Source organism: Esox lucius, chromosome 13, assembly GCF_011004845.1.
Source record: "Esox lucius isolate fEsoLuc1 chromosome 13, fEsoLuc1.pri, whole genome shotgun sequence".
NCBI classification, from domain to species: Eukaryota; Metazoa; Chordata; class Actinopteri; order Esociformes; family Esocidae; genus Esox; species Esox lucius.
In genome coordinates this window covers 22155057-22178077 of record NC_047581.1, presented here as the reverse complement: position 1 = coordinate 22178077, position 23021 = coordinate 22155057, and the positions used below count along the sequence as shown (strand labels likewise).

General features: G+C 40.7%; 3 protein-coding genes across 3 annotated transcripts; 1 reads left to right on the top strand and 2 right to left on the bottom strand.

The window, feature by feature from the left end:
- The first annotated feature begins 2711 nt into the window (after nt 1-2711).
- rpl6 (ribosomal protein L6) lies at nt 2712-7601 on the top strand. The gene is made up of 6 exons (XM_010876509.2): nt 2712-2861; nt 2987-3085; nt 3282-3425; nt 4303-4351; nt 6011-6195; nt 7412-7601. The coding sequence occupies exons 1-6, from the start codon at nt 2712-2714 to the stop codon at nt 7562-7564; spliced, it is 780 nt and encodes a 259-aa protein (XP_010874811.1). The 3' UTR covers nt 7565-7601.
- Nucleotides 7602-8627: 1026 nt separating this feature from the next.
- dynll1 (dynein, light chain, LC8-type 1) lies at nt 8628-10588 on the bottom strand. Its single transcript, XM_010876507.4, has 3 exons — nt 10462-10588; nt 9405-9543; nt 8628-9011 (listed from the first exon to the last, which is right to left on the bottom strand). Exons 2-3 carry the CDS (start codon nt 9534-9536, stop codon nt 8874-8876), a joined length of 270 nt encoding a protein of 89 aa, XP_010874809.1. The 5' UTR covers nt 9537-9543; nt 10462-10588; the 3' UTR covers nt 8628-8873.
- A 2876-nt stretch (nt 10589-13464) lies between these two features.
- On the bottom strand, nt 13465-23009 carry polb (polymerase (DNA directed), beta). Its single transcript, XM_010876506.4, has 14 exons — nt 22813-23009; nt 20547-20604; nt 20342-20408; nt 20181-20255; nt 19933-19991; nt 19530-19579; nt 19360-19411; nt 19186-19240; nt 19001-19073; nt 18793-18863; nt 17825-17911; nt 17401-17468; nt 17094-17233; nt 13465-14418 (listed from the first exon to the last, which is right to left on the bottom strand). The coding sequence occupies exons 1-14, from the start codon at nt 22871-22873 to the stop codon at nt 14324-14326; spliced, it is 1011 nt and encodes a 336-aa protein (XP_010874808.1). The 5' UTR covers nt 22874-23009; the 3' UTR covers nt 13465-14323.
- Nucleotides 23010-23021: the final 12 nt, after the last annotated feature.

Below are 23021 nucleotides of genomic sequence, written 5' to 3'. Positions count from 1 at the left end.
CATTTACACAAAACCACAATTTCACTTGAGTTAATCGTGCTGCTGGTTGACAGAAAATATATAGTGGAGGGACAGAACTCAAAATAAACATGATACATATTTACATTATATCCAATTGTTGATGAGTTTATGGGATATCTTCAGTAAGAGTATACCCGATATGTACATTTAATGCTGAGAGAGATTTACAGTTCTAGTATATGCATCTACTGTATCCAGATGCAGGGAGGCCAGCAGTTCCCGGATCAATACAGTTCAGATTTTTTAGTTAGCAGTATTATAGTGGCTTGGTGTGGTGAACACCAGAATTTCCTCTGGAATATGCTGTGCGTGGAATGTAGAGCGGGGGGACACTTCATTCTCCTATAGTTCAGCTCATTGATGGGGAGGGCAGTTGGGGAAGAGGCACATGTTTCTTACCTTTCTTCCTCTCACCTCTCAATCTCTTAACTTTTTTCCTTTCTTCTTCCCATTCCTCCTCCATTCTTTCTCTAACTTTTTTCTCTCTCCTCTGTATTTTTCTCCGCTCTGCTCTCTCTGTTCCACTCTGGTCTACTCTCTCTGTTCTTCCAAGTGCCCTGCTGGCTTTCTCCTCTGTGCCATTGTCTCTTTCTTTCAAGACACTTGTCTCTTCCCTGCCTAGTAATGTATGCACAAAAAAGATGTTGCCATGGTGGGGCGCCACGGTAAAATGAATCCAACGGAATCACTGGTGAACAAGTCTTATTAGTCATTTTGTGATAGACGGCCAATTAATGAGAGCCACAGTTTGGAGTAAGAAACTGGATTTATTTTGGTCATGAACTGCCCTCCACCAGGTGAAGGATCATTTCTAGAACAGTGAGTGACAAAGGTGGAAGATGTCAGCCATCTTGCCTGCATGTTTTCATGACTGTAGGACCTCTATGGAGGGTAGGTGGCAGACAATGACCCTTTGAACCGTACAATGCAGTTTACCTCTGCAGCAAGCGGGCACTGATTCATGTAAAGACTGGGATTTTTGGGTACTGGTTGTAGTGTGTTGTCGGGTGTCGATCCGGAATGCCCACCCCCTCTGAAAACAGTTTACTATGTGCCAATATGTGTGCACCATGTCATCAAAATGACTTCCCTTTGAAAGATGGAACTGAGGTGTGATAGTGCTTCTAATTATAGATTATTCACACATACATCCAGCCCAAAATGACAGGATTAAAAAACCATATTCACAGATGTCCCAAACCACATGTTAGTTCGAGGTTATTTTTGTAACCTTGGCCAGCGGCCGGTGCGACCTTTCCACAGTACATAGACATGTTGCTGTCAGTAATGAGAGTGACCAGTGTTGTGTCACCTAAAAGACTGTTTGTGATGCTAAATCTTTGTTAGAATGTTAGTGATCCACTGACAGATGGAGCAGGACATGTAGACCTGTTGGCCTTTTAAGCAAAATGCGATGAATTGAAGAAGTCATTGTCAGAGATTGTTTTGAGATGGGACAAAGTTGAGAGATACAGGTGTTGTTGATCAGGCAAGACACTGATGGAGGATTTGAAATAGACAGTGCATTGCTCTAGGGACATGTGGAACATGTCATAATACCTGGAGAAAGCTGGGGTCCTTAGTTTCTTAATATTATTTTGGATGAATAAATGTATACTTATCTAGCCATCAATTCTTGAAGAATATAATTCATAAATGGCTTATAAGCTTGATTCCATTGATCTGCCTATGAATTTGACAGTAATTACATTTTTATAGAATTATACTATCTTACACAGTGTGCATGCAATGTCCTAGAAATTGTCCATTATGACAACAAACATTTCGAATTTTATTTTAGCATCAAGAGTAAGAGTAGTAAGAACATTAATTGAGATTTGGCCTTAAGTAAAACTATATGTGTCATTAATCATGATTTTATCTGAAATGTTTTATTTATAATGTTTTTTATAGATATAAACTGTCCAATTATCTACGCTTTGTTTTGTGATTTTATTCACCTTCGCCGAACCACAATGTACATTTTTTGCGTCGTTTTTGCGTGCCTACGTCAACGTCACATGCCACGTGGTTATATACGTAACTTCCCCGGATGTCGGTCTTTTTTTCATAGCAAAGGTAAGAATTGCTTCTCCCGACGTTACTGCACAAATAAAATCGGTGTTCATCTGTGCAAAATTAAGTTAATTACCATTTTCCAATCATTTGGAAATGCTATTTATATATTAAACTTTTAATATTCATGAAAATTGTGGTGTTTTGTGTTTGATGGCTTGTATGTTAGTAGCTTTATGTTTCGGAAGTTCGGGCCTGTAGCTACGTTAGCTTAGCGCGTTGCCAGTAAGCAGATTCCACGTTTAACCAGTGCTTAGCTTTTGTACCCTAATAACGAGTTATTTAATATGTAGAGTTACCAACACTTTGTAAACGAATCAACTCGTTTGTTATGTTTACCAATGAGACTAATATAAATTCATTTACATAACCTAGTAAAATACAGGCGTTACTTAACATGCCGGAGAATGTCCATGCTTGTTTGTAAATTCCTTAATTGATATGGTTTTGACATGCATAATAATCCACTTGAAATAATAGGACAGATGGATAGATGGATGTCTTTTATTGAAGTTATTCATGGCCTTCTAGTTACATATACTGTAATGTTAACTATCCCTGCTGGTGATTGTGTATATTAAAAATACCCATTTGGTACTACTTGTCTCTTCCAGATGGCAGAGGGAGATAAGAAGAAGGTGGCCAAAAAGGCTCACTGTAGCCGGAACCCTGTCCTGGCCAGGGGTATTGGCAGGTACTCCCGCTCTGCCATGTTCGCTCGCAGGGCCATGTACAAGAGAAAGACCAAGACCACTGAAACCAAGGTGAGAGGTGCAGATTGTGGTCGCCACTTTAGTTTCTGTACATTGGACTTCAATATATTAGATGTCACCAACTTCAAGTGTGTAGTGGACTAGTGCCAAACATGTTTGGTCTGTTGTTTTTTCAGATTGAGAAGAAGCTGAAGGTCAAGCCTCCAGCCACAGTCACTAAGATTGTTGGGGGCGACAAGAATGGGGGCAATCGTGTTGTTAAGCTCCGCAAGATGGTGAGTCCCTGGCTTGGTTCACTTAATTGGTGTTTGTCAAATTCTCATTGAATTGACAATTGTCAGTGTTGGAGCTCACACATTAAGCAGTCTTAATGTTTGACACTGTAATAACGGCTGTTAGCAAGACATGGCTGGTGGCAAGTGTTTCCACGCTTGTGAAGTGGTTTGATCCCCTCGCCCTGTATCTCCCTAGCCGCGTTACTACCCCACAGAGGATGTGGCCCGGAAGTTAAAGAACCATGGCAAGAAGCCTTTCTGCCAGCACAAGAGGAACCTGCGTGCCACCATCACCCCAGGAACCGTGCTTATTCTGCTCACTGGACGCCACCGCGGAAAGGTGAGATCACACTTGTGCATACACTTCTTCTGAGACAGAACATATCCACACACGGCTTCTCTGGAAGAGTCTTTTGTCCTGCCATTGCAGGATGGATTTTAGTCGGCGGGCTTCCTTCCCTCCAGAGTGACAAGCACAAAGTAACCTTGTCAGGAGTTACCTGACTTGCTCTGACCAAATATATTTTTCCAACGTGGCAGTTGAGGGATTTAATCTCCCAGCACTTTGTTTACTGGTCAGAAGACGGCTTAGCTATCTGCTCACTTAAAACTCTCCAGCAAACTCGGATGCAGCATCATTTTGCAGTCTGATGCTGGATTTGTTGTGCACAATTTTAAACACCCTTGTTACACTTCTCCCCCATGATGCTCTTTTGCTTTAAATCCTGCGATAAGCTGCATGATACTCCCACACTGACAATCAGTTCCCCACTTGCCCACACATTTTCAAGCCTCACACAGGCAGGCTACCATAGTGCCCACACACTGAATGCACATAGCTGGGCCTGCTGCTGTCGTGTCAGCTTTGAAGTGCCGCTCAATTGGAAGAGGACATTCGCAGCATTTTATTTGAAGGACTTTAATGTGTGAAGTGGGGAATTTTTACTTGAGTTTATAAACAACATCTGAACAGATGTTGAAGATTTATGTAATGGTGTGGCCTAGGGAGGTCTGGCAGCCTCTAGTGCACATATACTGCTGCAGCATGGGTTTGAATCTGTCACAAATTCTTCTTTCTTATAGAAATGCAAAGCACACTTTAGAATTCACCGTATAAGAAACTTTTCAATTACACTTGTGATCAATACATGCTAATGAAGTGATAGCATTTAAGGTCTTGAACATTGCAGTGACTTTCCACATTCTTCTCCCCTCAGCGCGTTGTCTTCCTGAAGCAGCTTTCCAGTGGTCTCCTGCTTGTAACTGGTAGGAAAAAACAGTGCTTTCAAACTGTCCTGTTAGTGAGTAAATTGGCTCAGTGTTGTCGTTTGCAGTGAGATTTATACCACACAAGCTGCAACACTCAGTCCGACTTCTAAACTGGTTCGAACCCCGACTGTAATTATTTTCTATACCTTTAAAAGGGTATCTGAAAAATGGGCAAGTACTCCAAAGTTCTAGCTTCCCGGAAAGCTGAGTCTCAGTATCCAGTTTATTAGGAACAGGGAGTTATCTGGCTTGTTATATAAAGCAGATGGGAAGGGGTGCATTTAGTTACTGTTTGATTGTATTGTTAGAATGGGCAAAAAGGTGACCTACAACTGTGGCATTGAGGGTGCTGGTTCCAGTGTCCTAAACTGCTGTTCTCCTTGGTGTTTTAAGAACGTTGCAACACGTGCTACAGACAAATCCTGAAAAAACAAAAATGTATTGTTAACTAAGGTTGAAACAGGCAGGCCACACCGGCAGGTGACATCGCTGTACAATAGTCGTGAAGAATGGCACCTGGGAATGCACAACTAATCGGTCCTTGTCATATGGGCTTACTGGGATCCAGTCTGTCACCAATACTGTACAACTGAATGAACAATATCCCAGTTCCTATTTCGTCAAGCTGATAGCATTGGAGTTATGATGGCATACGTAGCATGGGACCGTTTAACTCCGGTCAACTTGCTTTAAGCATTGGGATCAAGCTGACAGATGAGTATGCACTAGGGCCCTGTCAGCGATTGGACAATCAGTTTGGGTCTTAGTGTTAATGAAGATTAGGTTGACCATGGCATGTTCTGATGTCACGTAATGGCGACACTATCATTTGTAATGGAAATGCCAGTGATTCACTGTTAGGCAGTGTTACGTCAGGACATTTGCTGTTCAGAAAAACATTCTGATGAATGCCAACTATGTTCTCACCCAGAAACAAAAATCTCTTTTAGTTGGTTAGCAAAGTGTCATGTCGTCATCTCAAGAGTACGCCTAATTATAAGGCTGTTTTCGTTGAAGGTCGTGTTTGTACCTGGTCTGTTGAAGATTAGCTGCCATGTTAAGCGACATTACGTTTATAGCAACAAACTTAATTCTGTAGAATAAGTGCCTAATAATAACATGGAGTACTAAATCGTTAAGAATATTGAATATCTTTGTTTTTGGTCACCAGATGGTTTGTGTTGGTTGCTACTTTTTTTTTTGCCTCGAAGATCATGTATCCCTGCCTGGGAAAAAATCTGTAGCATGTATTGTATGGTTTGCTGTTAGCTGGCCAGCCATCTATGTAAGCAAGAGGAAAGTGTATTGGTTTTGGCCAAGGACACTTGAAAAATAAAATACCGGAATTGAAGCTTGTTAGTGTCTCAAGTGTTCACCTCAATAATTCCCTTAATCTAAGGACATGTTTAGTGTCACAAGAGCCCTGCAAACTGTCACTTAAGCATAATTTAAGTATTAGTTCTAAGACTCATTTGAAATGTATATTCTGTCCATGTCTGTTTACCATGAAGTTGACCTTATTCACTGACAGTAGGGGCAGCCATTTTCACCTAACATGGACATTCTGCTTTAATTAGTTGCTGTTCCCTGAACCAGTCCAAACCTTAGGTGTGCAGTTGCTTTTTTTGGCTTTAACAAACACCCTCCCTCCTCTAGGTCCATTGGCCCTTAACCGCGTCCCCTTGCGCAGGGCACACCAGAAGTTTGTCATCGCCACAGCAACCAAGGTTGACATCTCTGGCATGAAGATCCCAAAAACTCTGTCGGACACCTACTTCAAGAAGAAGAGGCTGAGGAGACCCCGCCACCAGGAGGGAGAGATCTTTGACACTGAGAAAGAGGTAAACCACACACTACTAAATCTACACTCTCCTGAGATTTATGGAATAGTGGGAGTAAGGAGTAGTCTGGCCTTGCCCTATGTCATGCCCTATGTAAGTCCATATGATTTTTGAATGGGCTTCAAACTTAACATGAACGTTATGAAATGTGCTCATTCAAGACGTAAGACAGTATTTATTAAATATAGAATTTCACTTGGTTTATAAGGCATTGGATGAAGTGAATTGGTTTACATGGCCTATACTGGACTACCAGAAAGTAGGCAGAACTTAAATGGAGTATTGAATTCTGTTTTGGATTTGTACTAAAGCATTCAAGCTACAGTGCACCAATCCTAAATTCCTTGTAATGTTTTCCTCACGTCTTTCATTTGAGTGAGGCTTTAGTTCAGTGTTGGATTACTGTTTGTTGGAATGTCTGGTTTGACTAACAATGTAATAAGTGACTGATTCTGCATGTTTTCAGTTGCTCATTTTGGAAAGTGTCAGACGTTTGACTGTTAAACAAATGTTTCCCCTTCAGAGACATAATGGAATAAATCAAAACCTATGCAATCAAGTAAATGGGGACGTTTTCAGAGGTGTTAATCATGCAATTTTACATCTGTTAAGTTATGGAGTTAGATATCTGCCAAAAGGTTAAGCGTATGTATTGTTGGGATTGTAAAATCATAAAAAATACATGCATGAAACGTAAGGTTGAAATTTGATCTGAACGTACCCTGTTACAACGAGACTAACACTGAAACTGGATTAGTACAAGCAACAAAATTTAAGTACAACATGGTCTGGAGTTTTGGCAGTTTCAGAACACAGCCATGGAATAGCACATGCCATACCAATGTTTAATGTATTATCTTGGCCTATGATTCCAACAATATGTATGCTCATCCTTTTGGCAGTTATGTAACTACATTAAGTGAATTATTTCTTCTGTAAAGAAATGCCTCATCTTACCTAGTCTTGAGTTATTGGTAGGTCTTACCGATTGATGGTAGTCACCACAGCTGTTCATCCCATATTTGCAGGCAAAATACAAATTCCAATCATAAACCAACAATGCAATACGCTGTGACCAAATATAATCACTTGATGAATTATGCCATTTACAGTTTTATGAATTCCAGGGGCATCTGTTGGATTTTAGGCACAATTGCAATAACTGATGGATCACAACTCCCATTTCTGACCCTGTTCGTTCACTCTTCCCCTGCAGAAGTACCAGTTGACAGAGCAGAGGAAGGAGGACCAGAAGGCTGTGGATTCTCAGTTGCTGCCCCTTATTAAGAAGGTTCCACAACTGAAGGGCTACCTGCGCTCCTCTTTCTGTCTCTCTAATGGAGTCTACCCTCACAAACTGGTTTTCTAAAAGTGTTGTAATAAACTTTATCACCACAGTCCTCATACTTTCTGCTTGTGTGTATGCATTTTAAAAAAAGTCAATGACATGGGTGTATTACATTTTCTGGTGGTCCAGCACCACTTAAATAATTAAAATTGGATTTTGAGGCATGCTGGGCTGCCACCTGGATGTTTGTTTGCTGCATCAAGATTTTAAAAATAACCTTTCAGTGATAAAATAGGCATCAGTTAATTTCTGTTGTCCCTCTGACAGCAGACATGCAGCAGAACATAATTACAAATTGTAGCCTGAAATCAACACTGGATATATTTGCACCAACATCAGTGTTAGATTGAGATACCTCGCAATTCCCAGCCCTGATGGATTACTTGAACTGACGAAGCACCAAAAGGCTATTTAATCTTCCGAACCATGTATTTACATTGTCAGAATGCTACCCATAGTAGGGTGTGTACATAGATAAGGCTATGGATGCATGTGACCATTTGCCACCCCTACAGCACTGTTTCCCAATCCTGGTCCTTGGGACCCAAAGGGGTGCATGTTTTTGCCAAGCACTCAACTGATTCCAATGTTGCCCTATCAGGTCTAATTTGAATTAGGTGTGTGCGCTAGGTAAAACAAGTGCACACTTTCAGACCCCCAGGGCCAAGAAATACTGCCCTACAGCTTTGGTATTCAAATATAGACCTAAGCCTATTCCACTTTTCATTTCAACTCCTTTAATCTCGAACTTAGGTAGACCTGGGGCAGCAGGCGAGTGCAATTAATGATCAGGACGATCAGAAAACAAGCAGGCTCCTGGTCTTCCAGGGGTAAGATTTGAGTACCTTAGCTCTTCAGCTGTACCTAATGCCACTGGTGTAGATGTATGAAAATATTTAGCACAGAACCCTTCATGTGATGTTTTCCCTTAGCCAATTTATGGTGAGTGGGATGCAAATATCTGACACCATATTAGTTTTCAGATTCATTTTCACAGCTACACGCTTTCATTCAATTTAGATGGGCCTCATGAAAAGCCAAGTGTTAGAAGTAGCTAAAAGAAAAACTACTCCTGAGGTCAACCCAGAAAGCCAAATGATATTGCTTTAATTACAAAAACGGTGACATCTACTGTAAACAAAAATAAATACAAGTGTTTCATTTCTCTCACATGGCCATGTATTTCTTTAAACAAAGAGAAACAAAAAAGCAGCACAGAAAAAGGCGGTCCCCGTTGACCAGGAATGATAGAGCCTTTCTGTTGAGTCAGTCAGTATTTAATGGTCAGTTGGTGTTGATGGGGGGGGATTGAGCTGCATTGGCTGTCCTTTCAGCCAGACTTGAAGAGCAGTATTGCCACCTGGCCCAAGTAGAAGTAGATGAAATGTTTGGTCTCATGGGTCACGTAGCTTCCAAAGTTCCTCCCTACAATGCAATGCCAAGTGGGATTGTACTTCTTGTCAAACTCCTAGGAGGGGCAGAAATAGCAATACAGCAATTAACAGGGTGCTAAAGGAGGAAACCAAAAACTGGATTGTTTTGTTCCCCTCCCTAAAATATTTTCTTCCAATCCAACTGGTAGCTGGCAGTACATTTCACACAGTGTTGCTGTTTTTTTATTGACTTAATTTAAACATTTTGAAAATGTAAAAGATGCTGGAGTAATTTTAACAGCACAAACACTCTGCCACTGAACATGAACTTGAAGAATTTGAGTATTTGGCCGAATTAAGATCGGAGATCATATCAATGCTACTTAATTTGATTAAATAACGGATAGCATAACCTTCTAATGGATTACCACATATCCACTTTCATACTGTAGTCAGTGAATAGGCAAGTGTTCTCGGAGTATGACTACCTTCTTGATGTATGCAGCGATGTCTTTCTCGATGTTGTACTTCTCCAGAGCCTGCGTGGCGCACTCCACTGCGTCCTGCTGCATCTCCTCCGACATGTCGGCATTTTTTATGACGGCTTTTCTGTCAGACATGGTTGCCCTAAGAAACCGAAGCAGATCACGATATTAACCAATGGCATAGAATAGGGAGGATCAACCTGGACTCGGCCAGCGTTTCACAGCACTCGCTCCAACCTTTTCTAGAAACAACCAACTTCGCGTGCAAAGACTACACTACTTGACTCATTGTTCCTCCACAAACGTATCGTCTTCAGATCAGAGTTAACACAGCGAAGTGTGGCTTACACAGTTACATAACGGGCGTATATCCCCAGCATGTAACTGATTTCAGCAACGTTACATAATTTCGATTACAATTACCGCGCTCTTCGTAATTCATATGGACACTCCTTTGATTGAAGGAGATGGAATAAGCTAGATTTACGTTAACGGTAATCGTACAAAAACTGCATTTTGATAAATAATAATTATAACTGTAGCTACTTTTTCTAGCAACAGTTGTTACTGACAAATATATTTATCCAAATGACTTAAGATCATTAGCATATACTGCAACATTACATACACGTTGGCTGCTTGCTTAGCTAGCTAAATGCAAAACCTCACAAAAGCAGGTGCAAATGTAACGCTGACGTACTGTACCTAGCTAACAAGTCATTAAGGAAATTATATTAACTAACTACTGTTAGATGTCAATTTAACTTAATGACAGCCGGCTGGCAATATAACTTGAACGTAGCTAGCACGTTACTGAAATTAGCGAACTACGGTAGTTAACGACAGCTAACGCTAGCTTACTTGCGAGAATAATCTAATTGTACTAGTTACAGTCATTGTATTGATGTACAGAATGGTAACGCGCGTTGTGCCACATTCAGACGTAAAAAGCCGTCTCAAGTGTACTTAACAATTTTGAATAGAAAATCATTGCTAAAACCACCTACGTTACGCTATGAACAATCAAAATATAACGATGAGCAGCCTGGCTAATTGTTACCTAATTATCCAACGTTGGCTGTATCTGCTTTTCTGATGCTTGATATCTCAGCTACAACTCCCGCTAAGTGGTTGACAAAAAGTAACATGGGTGTGTAATTTACAGAGGACAGGATCGCATCTATCTCCTATTGGTGACCCGTTATGCATACGGTGTAGTCATTGGTCAGTCTCTCGCAGATTTCACTGGTGTTTCTCGCTGCATTTTATTTCACCCCATCGTGCTTTGCGGCTGAAACTCGGCGTTGGTTTCTGTGGCAACTGTTCTTAACGTTAATATTAGCTGGACTAGATAGCCATGTTTTTGAACGGGGAGCAGTATGCGGAGATGGAAAAAAAATGAAGCTGTCACAATGTGCATGCTTACAGAACTTAAAAAAAGCGAAGGCACTCTCTTAAATGACATAAAAGCCTTTATAACGTGACAGGGCCAACAAACACCAAAGCATTTGTAATATTCACTCTTTTAGTCAGGTCCCTAAATGTGTAACAATAGAATTGACTACTTCTAAGAAACTGAAATAGCTGCTCACTCAGTTTGAGGACTGCTGGTGGCTTGTTCATACTGCACCTTAGCCCAGGACTAAGAACAATGCAGAGTGAAAAGGCCTATAATGTGGTCACTGCATGGAGATATCTTTGCCAGTGCAACACACATCATTCTTTAGGGTTAGTCTGACCCTGCAATCTTTTATCTGGGAGCAAACACACCAATCAACCATTACATTATGACCACTGACAGGTGAGGTGAATAACACTGAATCTCGTTATCATGGCACCTGTCAGTGGGTGGGATATATTAGGCAGCAAGTGAACATTCTGTCATCAAAGTTGATGTTTTGGAAGCAGGAAAAATGGGCAAGTGTAATGATATGAGCAACTTTTACAAGGGTCAAATTGTGATGGCTAAATGACTGGGTCAGAGCATCTCCAAAATTATAGCCCTTGTGGGGTGTTCCCAGTCTGTAGTGGTCAGTACCTCTCAAAAGTGATTTAAGGAAGAAAAGCGGTGAACCGGCAATAGGGTCATGGGCGGCCAAGACTCATTGATGCGCGTGGGGAGCGAAGGCTGGCCTGTGTGGTCCGATCCAACAGATGAGCTACTGTAACTCAAATTGCTGAAAAACTTAATGCTGGTCCTGATAGAAAGGTGTTAGGGGACACAGTTCATTGCAGTTTGTTGTGTATGGGGCTGCATGGCCGCAGATTAGTCAGGGTGCCCATGCTGACCCCTGTCTGCTGAAAGCGCCTACAATGGGCACATGACAATCAGAAACTGGAACACAGAGTAATGGAAGAAGGTGGCCTGGTCTGATGAATAACGTTTTTTTTTTACATCACGTGAATGGCCAGGTGTGTATGCGTTGCCTACTTGGAGAACACATGGCACCCAGCCACAAAGCAAAAATGATTCAGGAACGGTTTGAGGTACACAATGAGTTCAAGGTGTTGACTTAGCCTCCAAATTCCCCAGATCTCAGTCCAATCAAACATCTGTGGGATGTGCTGGACTAACAGGTCCGATCCATAGATCCACAGCACACCTTCAGAGGTTTAGTGGAGTCCATGCCTCGACGGGTCAGGGCTGTTTTGGCGGCAAAAGGGGGACCAGCATAATATTAGGCAAGTGGTCATGATGTTATGGCTGATCGGTGTGTCTTGTTGTAAAATTGTAAGTTGGCAATTCAGAGACATGAAATTGTCAGGTGAAGTGTGGAGGCAGTAACAAACATTCTTTCTGGCATATGTTCCTAGTTAAATGCATTTCAGAGCAAGAAATTATTGATCTTTTATACTATTAGAATGTGCTTTCCTATACAGTGCAAAGGTTTTCAAACCCCTGACCAGCTCTCTCATATTATTGAATTACACGGCACATTTTGTTCTGTTTGATATTTTATTTTGAAGCACTTAAAACCAATGTAAATGTAAATAATTAAAATGACAAAACATATGTTGCCAGGATAAGTATTCAGCTTGTGATGAGAAAGCTCAGTTGACACAGTTGGGGGGAAAAATCCCCTTCAGTGAATTATTGTGGTGGCTGGATCATGCAGTTGGGATGCTTATCAGCAGGTACTGGGCAACTTGTTAAAATTGAAACGGATGGAGCAAAATACTGAAATGGAAACTGCTTGAGTAGGCTAAAAACTAAAGCTTGGGAGGAAATTTTGTTAAGCACAAGGGCAAAGCAACATTTGAGTGGCTATAGAACAAAACCGTGAATGTTGTAGTGGCCCAAAGACCTACTTCAATACCATTTCAGAATATGTGGCCCACAAGTGTTTTCCAACAAACCCAAAGAAAATCTGTCAGAACAAAGCAATTTGACCCTGTATATAAAGTGGAAACTTTAAAGACAAAGTCCATTTAATCATCCTGATGTCTTATGTTGTGAAGGTCATCTTCCTTATCAACAAGTATCAAGCACCAGGATGTGCTATACGGCCAAGAGGTAATGGCAAAGGTAATTTGTACTACGTAATGTGGTGAATACCTGAATAGAGCCCTAGCCTTGTATTATCAGACCATACTGGACCACAAACCCCAGATATGCCTTATTGTTATTTTAAATAATTACTAAAAGTAACAAAAGTTTCATCATACTCTCAGTATACTCTTATAAAACATATGAACGCTGATTGGCTGATAGATGTGGTATATAAGACCATACACCACAGGTATGATGTCACCAGTTATTTCTACTTTATTTTTATCATGAGTTTATAAGAGCAGCGAGACTTCTCTGGGTTTTGTGATATATTGGCCATATATCACACCCCCACAAACCTTACTGCTTACATACACCACAGCTTTCAGCCAATCAGCATTCAGGGTTTGAACCATCTGTATCTGTTCATACAGTTTGACCATGTCCATATAATTAATCACCCAAATAAAAGCCAGACAGCATGCATGAACAATCTCAAAAAATGCATACAGTACCATTTTCAAATGTTGGGTACTATGCTAAGACCAATGGCTCAGAGTAGTTAGTAACTCAGCTCTTGGTGTCCATGACACTCAGTCTTTATTCCATCAATGTATTCTAACAGGGTCATCTTTTCAATGAACTTGGAAAACCATTTATTTTATTTCAACCACATCATTAGAAACAATTAATCAAAATACTTAGATGTATCACTAACATAAACCTTGATCAATACTTATGATAGGACCATAAGAACTTACCAAACATGTGTCATCTCTTGAATTAAAACATGAGTTACTAAGTACATAAGACCTAGAAATGAACACCGTATCCCATTATTTTGAGGGTAGCTACGTTGACACCCAAAGTTCAGTTTTACATATAAAATGTAACATAATATCCATTAATCACTCAGTTTTGTTTTCCTCTTGGAACTAACATCATCTTAAAAACATGATAAATGTCTCAGATACAATAAATATAAATCTGGCCAGTGATAGAAGAAAACAATTCACAAAGAAGCTGCAGCAGTGACTAATCAGGCATCACAAATATTTCTCATTGTCCCAACAGCAGCCCTATGCCTTCTATTTCTATAGTCAACAAGACAACTTGTTGCCTAGCTAGCCAAACGAGAAAATGACAAAGCAGAGACTCACTGTTGCCGTTTTACATTTGCATTCTGACCACGCTAAATAAATCTGTGAACACATAACAGTTAAGCAATGTGTTAGCAATGCATGATTGCATGTACTGTTTTGTTTTCAATAGATATCTTCAATATCTATTTCCTGATGCAAAAAGTCAGTTGTAATCATGTTGGGAATAAAAAAAATCTGTGTGTTCAGACTCATGTTTTGACCAATCACATTACATTGGTCTCCTGACCAGTGAAAAAGGTGAATTGAGCTGCCTGTCAAGACACAGCCTTTCACTCGCTGCGTTCTTTGGGCTCTCTGTATTTCCACTGGATGTAGTCAAAGATGTCCTTCTCACTGTCCACCATGAGAGGCTCCCCAGCCATACCTACAACCACAGAGAAACAGATTTAACACAACCTTACAGTTTAAAAGTCACTTCATTTACATTGTTAAGGATTGTGTGTGTAAGGCCATGAGGTGCTGTTCCAGCACCTATAGATCCTGAAATCAATATTTTACTGTGGCCCTGTGAAGATGCAATAGAAAGGAAAATTAGGAGGTTCTAATAAATGACCGCTCAAGGTGTGAGCATGAACTGCGCATAAACCGTGACCAACTGATGCATACAGTGGGACTCAAAAGTATTCAACCCCTAGACTTGACCACATTTTAAAATTGATTTAATTAGGAGTTTTACCATGGATGAACACAAACAAGGAACCAGGCAAGCCTAGTTCTGCCGGCCCGCAATTAGAAGAGATAAATGTTGTTGCCCTGGCTGGATTTGATCCAGAGTTTCCTATGAAGCAGACTGCGTCTTTAACTACGTGTGTAGAGATGTGTTGTCTTAACTTCTGCATTGTTAAACCAATTAGTAATTCGGTCTAGGCACCTTTGCCAGCAATGTCAGTTCTTTGTAGTCCCATTTATTTGTACCTCCAAAGTCTCTACTAGCTTTAAAAAAAAAAGCCCAATTTTGCCCTCTCTGTTCACAAACAAGCCCTGAACCACAACAGAAGCATCCCCAAAGAATGATGCTGCCACCACCATGCTTCAGGGTGGGGATTGTGTTCTAAGGACGATGTTTCGAGTCAGGCTTGCACCAAACCCAGTCCTTAGCACTAAGGCTAAAAGCTCAACATTGGTCTCATCATACAAGAGAATCTTTTTCCACCTGGTCTCAAAGTCTCCCACATGCCTTATGCCTTTAAAGTTGCCATAGACCTATTATTCATTGAGAAATTCTGGAAATATGACCTGGAGATCTACTATTACTTTGAATTACTGGAAAACACAATGATATAAAAGAAACACTAAACTGTCATTTCATTCTCCCATACTCCCTCTATATACACTACTATGGCTCACAAGAAGATGTAACACTTATTAGAATCCAAAAACACTCCTTAATCATCTCTTTGACTTAGGCAGTTTTGATACAAACAAAATGGCAGAAAACATGAGAAGACGGCTGTCCAGAAGTGATGTATTAGCTGTTGCATCAAGGAGAACAACGTCCCTATTATACCACCTGCAACTGGCAGATAGATGTTAACTACCTGTGTGTAAGAATCTTTTCTGTTCAACACTTGGCATCGCCCCCAGAACCATCGGATCATGGTTAACTGTGGACATGAAATCCAAATCTGATCCGTGTAAACCCAAGATCAACAAGACTGGCCCACATGTGCCCATATCAGATGTTGACCAGACCTTCCTGAACGAATGGCTCTCTGGACTGCCTACAGTCCCATCCCATTACTGCCGTCAGGTTCCCTCCTATCAGGATAAGAAGTTCCTGGAGCTGGGAACAGTTCTAAGTGATCTTCACAAGGAATATCAGAAAGCTGCTGGTGAAAATGGAGCGCATGCTGTGAGTGAGACATATTTTCGAAAAGTGTTCAGTGAGCAGAATTACTTGGTGTTCTTACCAAAAAAAGACCAGTGTGATGTATGTGTCAGCGCCAAGGTAGGAAATACAGATCAGGATACCCTTACTACTCACTTGAAATTAAAGGCTCAGACTCAAGCTGAAAAAGCAAAGGATAAAAAGGAATCCAGTGACAAACAATCAGTGTGGACAATGGACCTTCAATGCGTTCTTCTGTGCCCCCAGACGAAAGCAAGTACAATGTATTACAAAACTAAATTACAGATGCGCAACTTTACTTGCTTCAACGTGAACAACAAAGACAGATATTGTTACGCTTGGGAAGAGCATGAAGGCTCCCCATACAAGGTGACTCAGCTATACCACAAGGACTTCATGAAGTTATCTGGGGCCTATGTCACCAATATTCGACCAGGTAAAAAAGTTGGTGACCCCACAGTCCATGGCCTCCGGGCTCTCCAGTACTTGGCTGATGGTCGAATCCGGTACAAGTTGGATTTTGAGTCTGAATGGGAGGACCTGCCTCAGCGAATCAACATCCCCGAAGAACCATTCCACTGGGTCCCACTCTTTCCTGCCCAATTGCCAATTACTCTCAGGAAATTCAGTGACTTGCAGGCAATGAAACCAGTACTACAAAGAGTGGCCCACCAGTACTATCACAACCTCCCTCATCAATAGACAGTGTGAAAATGAGTGTGCACAGCACCTGAGCGGAACTTGGTGGGAAAGAAAAACAGTGGTTAAGGTTCGACATTAAGAAACAACTTGGTTAAGGTTGGCAAGTTACACATCTTGGTTATATTAGGAGAGTAAAACAACTTTTGTTATGTTATGTTTGCATTTATATGTAATAGAAAAAATGCCTAAGTCATGGCATATTCTGCCTAAGTCACATTTATTTGTTTGGCAATTGATGATCTTTTTATTTTTGCATACTTGTTCACATATCTGGTTGAATGTACTGTTATAATATCAATAAAAAATAATGTGATTTCAAAAAATTGTGTTTTTTCTTGTTTTCCAAAAACATTGAAATATGACTTAGGCAATTATGCTATGAGGCTAACGATATGGGAAAAAGGCAATTTCTTTGAAGACATGTCACGTGTACACTCAATTGAGGCACGTAGTAATTTTTGGACTCCTGATATTTCACTGTGACTCACCAGTGACCCCCACTGGTCGGATGGTGTACTCATTGAGGGTGAAGCCTTTCTCCAGAGCGTGAGTCCTCATGTTCTTATTAAATATGTCACTGCCAGTGAAATACAACACACCACAGTAATACTGGTCCTTAGGAATTAACCTGCAGTGATAAGGGAAATTGTATTGGCTACAGCAGGGGAAATACACATGCAAAAAAAACATCTTCAGAAATGCTGTCTGACATTCCACCAGGCAACGGATCATTGACACCATATTAGGTGGTTTGTGGAAAGTAACTAGCTAACTACCTACAGTACACTAACCCACCTTATATCAATGCGCCTATGAAGATACTCCTCTTCATCTTCAGCATTCTGCTGCAGCTGACAAACTCCCTAAATAGTAGGAATATTGATACGATGACTAAGACATGAAAATAAGTGTCTTGTAGTGGCACCTATATTTCCAAGCTTTTGGCTCTAGCATGGGTGCCAAGAACTTTGGGCACAAATGCAAATTAATAGAATTTCTGACAAAACTACTAGTTCAAGAACAATTCCATCTTTATTCCCTATAAGTAAGAGGAATTACTTTGTTTGTACTGTAATCATTACACACTTGTTTGCTGGAAAGCACTTTCTTCACTAAGATTTTAGGATATTAAGAAAATCAGTCACCAGTTGGACTAAAACTTTGAAAACTCAAAATCAAGCAACCTTGCCTGTGGCTACCTAGTTACAAGCAAACCTACCATGAATTTGGTGTCTCCTTTTGATAGTGTTTCTGTAATGAAACCAATGGATTCAAAATGCTCTACCACAGCATGGAGAAGTTTTGGCTGGAAGAACGAAAAAAAGACGTTATGAGCATAATACAATTCATGAGACATTCTTCTGAATGCAGCCTTTGGACAGTAAGGAATGCAGGCAGTAAACAAATATGTATTTAAATTTAGGCTACCTTCAAAACTCAGACAATGGCTTATTTATTGTAGCAGTCAAGTGTACCTTTCTTTATGTTAATCAGGTTGGAAGGCAGGCTGCCACCTGCCCTCCACCAAAAACATAAATGACTAAGGCTAGAAACCATGTAAGAATCCCGGTTTACAACCTGTTCCTAAAATGTTCCTCTGGCAGTCGGAGGGCAGACGAACAGAACAGGTCAATCAGGACAAAATAAAACGACTCCCAAATTATAAATTGCACTTAATCTCACTATGGAATCAAGAAACAACAGAGGGCGGTGTTAAACCTAAAAAATATAATCAAATCTGGCACCTTCATTGAGCTTCTAGCAAAAGATGCATATGTGGCCTTTGAAAAAAGGAGAATACTGATATTTCTTGGTAATCATTTTTGCACCTACATTTTTAGTAGGTGCAATACCTTTGGTACCAAAAATGAGGCAACTATGTATGAAATGTTAATTAGTTTCTAAATGGTTCATTCAATATGTCCACAGGTTAAAGCTGACAGTCTGGACTTTAATCCCAAAGTTTTTGCATCATTTAAGATCCAGTGCTGAAATACAGAGTCCCACGCAAAAAAGAAAAGGTTTTGTAAATATTTTGGACAATGTGGATTTAATTGGATGGTGTATACTTTCCCTATATGTTGTCTACCACAAGCAGCCCCTTAACGACAAACAATGTTGGGTATTTTTAAATGTAGTAAATGAATAAAGCGGGTTCTAACCGTGCCAAAATAGCAGTTGGATTACCTGTTTCTCATCCACAGAAGTGTACTTAGGGTGGGTCAGCAAGATATCAATATCCCCACTCGATTCAGCACCTGTAGTAGAGAGTGTGTGCTCATTCTCTGTGAGGTTTCTCGAACCGAGAAAAATGTGCAGTGTACCTCAGAACTATTACACACGGAGATCGTAATAGAAAAAAAAAAACAGCCAACCACCACTAGTCTGGACTCACCTCTCCTGTAGCTTCCACAGATGGTCCCAATGTACTCAGTATCCACCAACTTCAGCTCCTGTAGAATAAGTGTCTGGAGAAACACTCACAGTTTAAGACAGAGGTAAGACTAAATACACATAACAGAAAATATACTTAACAGAAAACATTAACTTAAAATGTTTACCAACATTCATTTCACCCACCTCCATCTTTGTCATCTCAGCTCGAGGAATCCTCTTCTCAAACTCCTCGAAGTACCTATGGTGGACAGAGACATATACCAAAAATGCACAGGAAATGTATATTGGAATTTGAGAAACCAACCAATGAAGCTCATACAATATTAGCATAACACTTGACATTGGAAAGTCAGTTACTTGAGTCCAATCTGCTGATGATGATTGAGCTTGTGTTCAATGTTCTTCAGATCTAAAAGCACAATTAGCTGTATTAGTATACAGTATAATTTAAATTATTCAGATAATGTATAGCATTCCCGTATATACTCAATCCCCTCTCAAATATATAGTTTAAAGGTTGGACAAACCTTCCAGGGTCTTCACTCCCTCATCAAAGAACTTCCTGGCAGCAGCAGGTCTAAAGTAGCAGGGACAAATTGTTTACTGGTTTGGTCTGTTAGATAAAGACAGGAACAAAACTGCAAAAAACTAGCTCTTTGGCAAATTTATTTTGGGTTTATCCCAATCAGTCATGCACTTAAAATGTTAATATCAGCAGAAGGGGGTGCACTCCTCTGACCCCTGACACCACCCCCTTACCTGCATGCACACAGCACAGACTGAAACGCCTACTTGTTCACAATTGTTAGGGCTATCATCGTGATTTTATCACAATTGGTAATTTTGTCTTGAAGCTATTCCAGTTTAAAGTGAAATAACACACCAGTGCGGTCATTGGACTGATAGGGTTAAACAAAACAGAAGACATACCCAATACCAGTGACTCTGGTGAGGAAGTTAATGGAGGAGCTGGTGTCATCATTACGAATCTGGAAAAATAAACAATATCCTTTAGCCTGCATCAAACTAAATGGAATAAACAAAATCCTTCAAAATCTAACAACAATATTTAAAAGTTGTTTGTGCCTTAGTTTACTTACTGGGGACATAGGTGTCAGACTGCAATTTCAGAGTTCATTGTCCATGCATGAATGACAACGTCATTAACAAACACTCACCTTTTCCAGCTTCTTGAGTGTTCCTGTTTGTAAGAATTCATCTATCTTTTTGGCAATCTCTTTTCCAACCCCATCCTATTTAAAATATATAAAGACAAATCAGATGACAATCCACTACCAACAACACTGTATAGTCTCAAACACATTCTCTCTGCCCTCACCAGTTTCTTGGCCTCGTCCCCATTTCTTAACTTCTGGGGGTACTTGGAGATCGAAGAAGCTGCTTTCCTGAAGAACACATTGGCACAGCAAAAAAGTATTTACTGTAATTAAAATGTATGCATGACCCAGAACTGAAGGAGCCCCCCAAAAAATACTTACTGAGGTGCCTGTTGTGAAGACCCACATCTTACAACAGTGTCTTACCTGTATGCATTGTACTTATGGATAGCTCTGTTGACATTCCTCTCATAGTTGGCCAATTCTGGGAGAAAATAGAATAGTTATGTTCATTCATAAACTGAACATAAGAACTGGATATTTGAGAGGTTAACAGGCTATTATGGTTAATGTTCACATCTCTCAAAATCACCTTATACAGGCTAGGGGAATAGGGAGGTGTTGGCTCGATACTACACTAAACAAAATTATAAACGCAACACTATTGTTTTTGCCCCCATTTATCATGAGCTGAACTCAAAGATCTAAGACTCTCAAAAAGGCCTATTTCTCACAAATCTGTCTAAATCTGTGTTAGTGAGCCCTTCTCCTTTGCTGAGATAATCCATCCACCTTACAGGTGTGGCATATCAAGATGCTGATTAGACAGCATGATTATTGCACAGGTGTGCCTTAGTTCCATCACACAGCACAATGCCACAAGTTTTGAGGGAGTGTGCAATTGGCATGCTGACTGCAGGAATGTCCACCAGTGCTGTTGCCCATGTATTGAATGTTCATTTCTCTATCATAAGCCATCTCCAAAGGCAATTCAGAGAATTTGGCAGTACATCCAACCGGCCTCACAACCAGACCATGTGTAACCACACCAGCCCAGGACCTCCACATCCAGCATCTTCACCTCCAAGATCGTCTGAGACCAGCCACCCGGACAGCAGCTGCAACAATCGGTTTGCAAAACCAAATAATTTCTGCATAAACTGTCAGAAACCGTCTCAGGGAAGCTCATCTGCATGCTCGTCATCCTCATCAGGGTCTTGACCAGACTGCAGTTCGTTGTCGTAACTGACTTGAGTGGGCAAGTTCTCACATTCGATGGCGTCTGGCACTTTGGAGAGGTGTTCTCTTCAAGGATGAATCCCGGTTTTCACTGTACAGGGCAGATGGCAGACAGCGTGTAGGGTGCCATGTGGGTGAGCGGTTTGCTGATGTCAACATTGTGGATCAAGTGGCCCATGGTGGTGGTGGGGTTATGGTATGGGCAGGCGTGTGTTATGGACAACAAACACTGGTGCATTTTATTGATGCCATTTTAAATACACAGAGATGCCGTGACGAGATCCTGAGGCCCATTGTTGTGCCATTCATCCAAGACCATCACCTCATGTTGCAGCATGATAATGCATGGCCCCATGTTGCAAGGATCTGTACACAATTCCTGGAAGCTGAAAACATCCCAGTTCTTGCATGGCCAGCATACTCACAAGACATGTCACCCATTGAGGATGTTTGGGATGCTCTGGATCAGGGTATATGACAGCGTGTTCCTGGTCCCACCAATATCCAGCAACTTCACACAGCCATTGAAGAGGACTGGACCAATATTCCACAGGCCACAATCAACAACCTGATAAACTCTATGCGAAGGAGATGTGTTGCATTGCGTGAGGCAAATGGTGGTCACATTAGATACTGACTGGTTTTCTGACCCCCCCCAATACAGTGATACTGCACATTCTAGAGTGGCCTTTTATTGTGGCCAGCCTAAGACAAACCTGTACAATAATTATGCTGTCTAATCAACATCTTGATATGCCACACCTGTGAGGTGGATGGATTATCTCTGCAAAGGAGAAGTGCTCACTAACACGGATTTAGACAGATTTGTGAACAATGAGAGAAATAGGCCTTTTGTGTACATAGAGAAAGTCTTAGATCTGAGTTCAGCGCATGATAAATAGGGGGGGGGGGGACAAAAGTGTTGCGTTTATAATTTTGTTCAGTGTAAATGAAAGCCCAAACCCTGAAACTTCCGCTCAAATGCCTAGCTTCAAAAATAATTATTTGTTAGATGTACAAATGCCCGACTAGACCTCTATATCTTAAATTACACAGTTATGTAAACTATATTTGGACATTTAGAGCAAAGCGTTGATGCTACTAGGTCATAACAACAAGCTGCCAAGGAAGAGTTATTCAAATTAAATGACATCAAACACTTAACTCAGTAAGTCACTAATAATTGTATTATCAGACCCACCAATGCCCATCGTACTGGGATTATAAGCGCTCAGTGACAGTAACTCTGTGCTCTATATCTGTTCCCATGCTACTAGTTTTTTATTCGTGTTTCATAGTTCATAATTTCACTAGCTGCATGTTGCAATATGGGGTTACAAATAAGAAATCCAAAAACCTAATTAAACCATCTGATTATTATGCTAGCCAGCTGTCGTTAGCTAGCTAACACCGAAGCCAGGCTAAGCACACCTCTCCACGTCTCTTGACTTACCGGTAAGAAAGTCTGTTATCCCCTCGTTTGGGGATTCCTGTGGTGCTTTCCTTTTACTCATCTTCGTATTATAGATTTTGATTTAAAAATATATTATGCTAGCTATTCTACTTGCTTGTAATATGTGATGTAGTTACAAACAGTTTCTCCAGCCAGCTAAATATTATTAGCAGTACAAGCTAGCGAACAATGAACTCCACTCTCGGAGG